Genomic DNA, 5,722 nt, shown 5'->3' with positions numbered 1-5,722 from the left:
GTTGTATAGTACATGGAGCTCTATTCAATATCTTGTAATAACCTACAATAGGAAAGAGTCTGAAGTTGTACACCTGAAAGTAACACAGTATTGTATATCTACGCTAGTTAAATAAATAAATTTTTTTAAAAAGAAAAGAACCACCAAAAAGGTCTATTACAAATCAAAACCTAGGACTTCAAAAAAAATTGCACACATTCTGGGTGTTTCTAATTACTTCTCCGTGTGCCCCCAATCTTCCCACCCAGTTCTACCCAAGCTTCCTTTTAACTCTTGTCCTCTTAGGAGGACTTGAACCTGCAATTTCATCCTCTAAATAATGAGAGCCACCCAAGGAGTGGCTCTCACCCAAGTATTGAGATCAAAATTTTGAATGAAACACCCTGTTCACCATGTGATGGATGAATTCCTGGGTATGTGGACACAGGGATCAAAGAACAGCTTGAGGGCCATTGCAATCATTCAGGTGAGAAATGACCTCGGTCAAAGCTTGGAGGGTGTGGGAAGGGGTAGCAAGGATTGATCTCTGGTGTGGGGGTAGGGAAGAAGAGGAAATGAGCATAAGGAATGATGTGGTTTCTCTGGCTTTGGTGAATGCACAGATGGTATCATTACCCAAGAGAGAGAATTCCTAATGAGGAATGACAGTGTCACTGGAGTTGGGCAGGGAGTAAGGGACACTAAGTGCCTTTCAGACCCATTGACGTTGGGTGCATATGGCATTCTCAAAAGAGATGTCCCTGACATATGCTCATGATTGTGATGAAACAGCTTTGGGTAACTTGAGAAAACCTGCCTGAGATGATGTTAAATTATCAGAACCCTGGTGGTTCAGCAGTTATGAATCTGCCTATAATGCAGGGGATGCAGAAGATGTGGGTTTGATCTCTGGGTCAGAAAGACCCCCTGGAGGAGGAAATAGCAACTCACTCCAGTATTCTTGTCTGGAAAATTCCATGGACAGAGGAACTTGGTGGGCTACAGTCCATAGGGTCACAAAGAGTCGGGCATGACTGAGTGCACACACAAGGTGATTCCCAGGAAGGAAAGAGCCCCATGTCCTGATGTGGTTGATGGTAGGTAGTAAAGGCTACAGAAATGTCAGGGAGGGAAAACCACTGCAATGACCTTAAATCTGTGTTTCTGCAAGCTATTGGCTCCTCTGATTCCAGTTGGCCCAAACTTTGCTTCCCTTGGTGACATTTTCTCCATCAGAGACCAGTCCCAGAAGTCCCTCTTCTCCCCATCTTCCCCAATTCTGCTACCTTACTTTCCTAAAGTCTTCCTTAACCATGTCAGCAGTTCCAAGACTCTTGGAAACCATGGAGAGAAAATCTGTGGAGAGAAAATTCTGGGAGAGAAAATCTGGGCAAGCACCAGAACCCAGGTGGAGCCCCCACTCCCTACCCATGCCTTTAGCCTGGGACTAGGATTGGGTTCAGTGGGTATAATGGAAAGCAGGGCTGAACTGAGGTGAATAGATCCTCTTCCCTCAGCCAAGGTAACCCATTCCTTCTTCCTGACTGTTGAGTGCTACTTTCAGGTACACAAGTGAACTTTTGTTTTGCTGTTGTTTTCATTTCACTTTTAGAAGCTGTTGAATGCATTGAGTGGTTTGGGTACAGAATCAAAGAGGGGTCAGAGTATCTGTCCACCTATGGGAACTGGCCAAGAGAGTCATTCTCAACCTTTAACCTGCACACGGGTTTTTATATGGTGAGTGATAGAGAGTAAAAAGTCAAAGAAAATACAGGATTCCAAGCCTTCCAGGATTTATTCTGTGTTATTGTACACACTCACAGATTCAGCTATAATAGTGGGGATGTAGTCAGAGTAGCTATAGTCACTCTCTCCTCAGGTAAAGCCTCTGGCCACCTGAGGTTGGGATTGGGCTCGTCAGAGGTGGATGCTGGGCTCTAACTCCCCCCACCCCAGCCCTATCAAAGAGACATGTAGAAGGTCAGGGTCAGGCAGGTTCACAGATGAGGCGGGTCACCCAGGTTGGGGGCCCGAGATAAGCGAGGCCACTGGCTCTCTTTTCACTTGTATGGGATTTCCGGGGCCTCTTGGACACTGCAGGTGGTTACTTATGTTTAGAAGGCACTACACCTCCTGCTTCCTCAGAGGGCAAGGCTTTTCCCTTCAGTGGCAGGACTGTTTGGGTCTCTTGGACCTGGCCGGGAGCTGGGACAAACACAGGCTGTTTCAGCTGCCCCTCCTGCTGCTCCAGCAGTTGCTCTTCTTTCTTTTCCAGTTGTTCCTCTCTCTTTGCTGGTTCTTGATCCAATTGCTGGTCCAGGACCTTCTCCTGTTCCAGCTGTCCTTTTAGGTGCTGCTCTCTTTGTGTTTTCTCCCGCTCCAGCTGCGGCCCCAGATGTTCTACTTCCTGATATTCCTCATGCTGTTCTTTTTGCTGCTGCACTTCCTGCTCCTGTAGCTCGTGCTGTTGTTTTTTGACATGCACTTCCTGTTCCTGTGACTCTAGCTGCTGCAGCTCCACATGCACTTCCGGCACCTGTGACTCTTTTTGTTGCTGCTCCACATGCACTTCCAGCACCTGTGACTCTTGCTGCTGCTGCTCCACATGCACTTCCGGCACCTGTGACTCTTGCTGCTGCAACTCCACATGCACTTCCTGCACCTGTGACTCTTGCTGCTGCTGCTCCACATGCACTTTTGGAACCTGTGACTCTTGTTGCTCCACATGCACTTCCTGCACTTGCAACTCTTGTTGCTGCAGCTTCACATGCTTTTCTGGCACCTGTGACTCTTGCTGCTGCTCCACATGCACTTCCGGCACCTGTGACTCTTGCTGCTGCTGCTCCACATGCTCTTCCAGCACCTGTGACTCTTGCTGCTGCTCCACATGCACTTCCGGCACCTGTGACTCTTGCTGCTGCTGCTCCACATGCACTCCCGGCACCTGTGACTCTTGCTGCTGCTGCTCCACATGCACTCCCGGCACCTGTGACTCTTGCTGCTGCTGCTCCACATGCACTTCCGGCACCTGTGACTCTTTTTGTTGCTGCTCCACATGCACTTCCGGCACCTGTGACTCTTGTTGCTCCACATGCACTTCCTGCACTTGCAACTCTTGTTGCTGCAGCTTCACATGCTTTTCTGGCACCTGTGACTCTTGCTGCTGCTGCTCCACATGCACTTCCTGTACCTGTGACTCTTGCTGCTGCTGCTCCACATGCACTTCCTGCACCTGTGACTCTTGCTGCTGCTGCTCCACATGCACTTCCTGTACCTGTGACTCTTGCTGCTGCAACTCCACATGCACTTCCTGTACCTGTGACTCTTGCTGCTGCTGCTCCACATGCACTTCCTGCACCTGTGACTCTTGCTGCTGCTGCTCCACATGCACTTTTGGAACCTGTGACTCTTGTTGCTCCACATGCACTTCCTGCACTTGCAACTCTTGTTGCTGCAGCTTCACATGCTTTTCTGGCACCTGTGACTCTTGCTGCTGCTGCTCCACATGCACTTCCTGTACCTGTGACTCTTGCTGCTGCTGCTCCACATGCACTTCCTGTACCTGTGACTCTTGCTGTTGCTGCTCCACATGAACTTCTGGCACTTGTGATTCTTGTTGTCTCTGCTTCGCATGTTGTTCCTGCACCTGAGACTTTTGCTGCTGCAACTCCACATGCACTTCCTGCACCTGTGGCTCTTGCTGCTGCTGTTCCACATGTTGTTCTTGCTGCTCTGGCTCCACTTGCTCTGGTTCACACTTTTGCTCAGGCACCCCCTTCACAATTGTGTGTTTCTCTCTGAGCTCCAAGGGGACCTCCCCCGGGAGCTCCGAGTGTACCTCCTGGCATGGGGCAGGCAGTGGAGTTGGCTGCTTCACTTGCTCCTGCTGGGTATTGGTGGGAGGAGAAGCAGGCTTGAGGGGCTCCTGAGAGAGGGCAGGGGGCAGGATCACTGGCAGAGTGTACTGCTGGGACATCTTGGAAGCTGCTTTTGGTCAACCTGAAAAAGAGGAGGGGTCAGAGGAGTTACTGAAAGCAAGGAAACAGATGAAGCCCAAGAATCTGTAGCAGTTCCTGGTTTCTCAGCATTCCTAGTTCCCTTGGGTGGGGCATTCTCCTGATCATGCTGGGCTATCATTCCACAGAAGCAGCAGGGTGAAGGTAGGGATGGAGAGGGGCAGGGAAAAGCCCTCCTGGGAGCTTATTGTTCCCAAGAGCCAATAACAAGGACTGTCTCCAGAACTGCTTTGCGCAGGTGTGCTGGGTAGCATTTCACCTCCTTCTCTTGCCTATCCTTGTCTCTGGCTTGTTCCTGACTTCCTCTGACAAACAGGAGAGATGAGCTCTGGGATTATGACAGGAAGAGGGATGGTGCCAGGGGGGAAGAAAAAGTTCTCCTGGAGAACCCCCAAGTCCTGGAAAATCAGTAGCCCATCCCAAGAGGATCTGAGAGGTGATGGTGCATGCCCTGGACTGGAGTCACATGACATTATCTTGGCTTAAATCTCCCAGTGAAATGCGGTGTGGTTCTAGGCATGTCATTTAGTCCCTCTGGGGCTCAGATTTGTCCTCTGCAAAATGAACCGGTTGGCATATTCAGCTCCAGAGCTTCTTTCTCTCTTGACCTTCTGAACTTTGGCTGGTGGTGGTGGTGGGAGGGGGCTGGAAGGTTGCTGAGAGCTGGGGCTGGTTCTTTCAAGTCTCCTACTTCTAAACTGTGTTTCCCTGCCCCTGCTCTGCCTGAGTTCTCCAAATAGAAAGTGTTCCCCGTTTGGCATTTCTCCCTTCTGTAGCACAGTTAAAAATTACAAGTGTGTCCCTGGACCCTGTTCCCCTTTAGAGAAGACAAAAATAATAGTGATCTCAAATCAAGCAGTTTTAGGAGAGAATCTGACCATATTTCCCCTGCACCCCTATCTTAACTCCTCTTCTCCCTGTCCCCCACACTTGAAAATACAGTCCGAAGAAAACATGGTGCATGAGGGGATTGCTGTCTGTTCTGTTTCCAGGCCATGCACCTAGCCCTCAGCACAGTGACCTGAGCACCCCCAGAAGGATAGTGGTCCAATTGAATCCTGCACACGAGTGACCCCTGCACCCCCTCAGGCTGACCACCCCCAGCCACATTCTGGCCTGTGGGAGGCCCCAGGTCCCAAGCCTGGTTCTACCAGCAAACACTTACCAGACTCACAGTAGGGCCAGCTGGAGAGGCTTCTAGTGGAGTGCTGAGCTGAGCAGGGGCCGAGGTGCCCTTTATACCGTTCCCCAGCCTGGCCTCCTTTCCAAGTTGAAGGAGAAGGACTGGTTTCACCACTCCAGTTGGTCAACTTCCTCTAGCCCCTTCCTGACTCATCATAGGCACCTTAATCAGAAAACCCCTGAGGGCCCCTTTTCACAGAGATACACAGCTCCTGCCTGGCCAGTGGGCTCTGGGGGTTCAGTCACCCCCATGAGGCTCATCACCTCGGCACAGGGAGGTGAGAGGGAGGCATCTTGGGAAACTGGTCCCTATTCCTCTTTTTTTTTTTTTTTTACCTCAGCCAAAGTTTTCTTCTGAATCTCAGTTCCTTTACCTGTAAAATGGGTTTATCTTCCTTATTAGGCTGAGGGATTCAATTCCAGGGCACAGAATAGAAAGTTACACGTCTTTCTGGGATGCCCAGTCTGGACACAGGTTAAAGGTGGGAGGAGCCACTTTTCATGAAGAAACAGGGCTCCTGTGGGATTCTCTTGGCCACTAACCC

The 5,722-nt window shown here is 50.3% G+C and overlaps 1 protein-coding gene across 1 annotated transcript; it reads right to left on the bottom strand.

The window, feature by feature from the left end:
- Positions 1–1,755: 1,755 nt before the first annotated feature.
- On the bottom strand, positions 1,756–5,225 carry IVL (involucrin). The gene is made up of 2 exons (XM_070467358.1): positions 5,161–5,225; positions 1,756–3,978 (listed from the first exon to the last, which is right to left on the bottom strand). The coding sequence occupies exon 2, from the start codon at positions 3,953–3,955 to the stop codon at positions 2,084–2,086; it is 1,872 nt and encodes a 623-aa protein (XP_070323459.1). The 5' UTR covers positions 3,956–3,978; positions 5,161–5,225; the 3' UTR covers positions 1,756–2,083.
- Between the last annotated feature and the right edge of the window lie 497 nt (positions 5,226–5,722).

The sequence above is a fragment of the Odocoileus virginianus genome, chromosome 5 (assembly GCF_023699985.2).
Source record: "Odocoileus virginianus isolate 20LAN1187 ecotype Illinois chromosome 5, Ovbor_1.2, whole genome shotgun sequence".
In the NCBI taxonomy this organism is placed as follows: Eukaryota; Metazoa; Chordata; class Mammalia; order Artiodactyla; family Cervidae; genus Odocoileus; species Odocoileus virginianus.
Note: the sequence above shows the minus strand (reverse complement) of the source record. Positions and strands in the feature narration are given on the sequence as shown.

What these genes read in the sequence shown, in the direction of transcription:
- IVL (XM_070467358.1), bottom strand. Translation starts at nt 3,955, where the DNA reads ATGTCCCAGCAGTACACTCTGCCAGTGATCCTGCCCCCTGCCCTCTCT.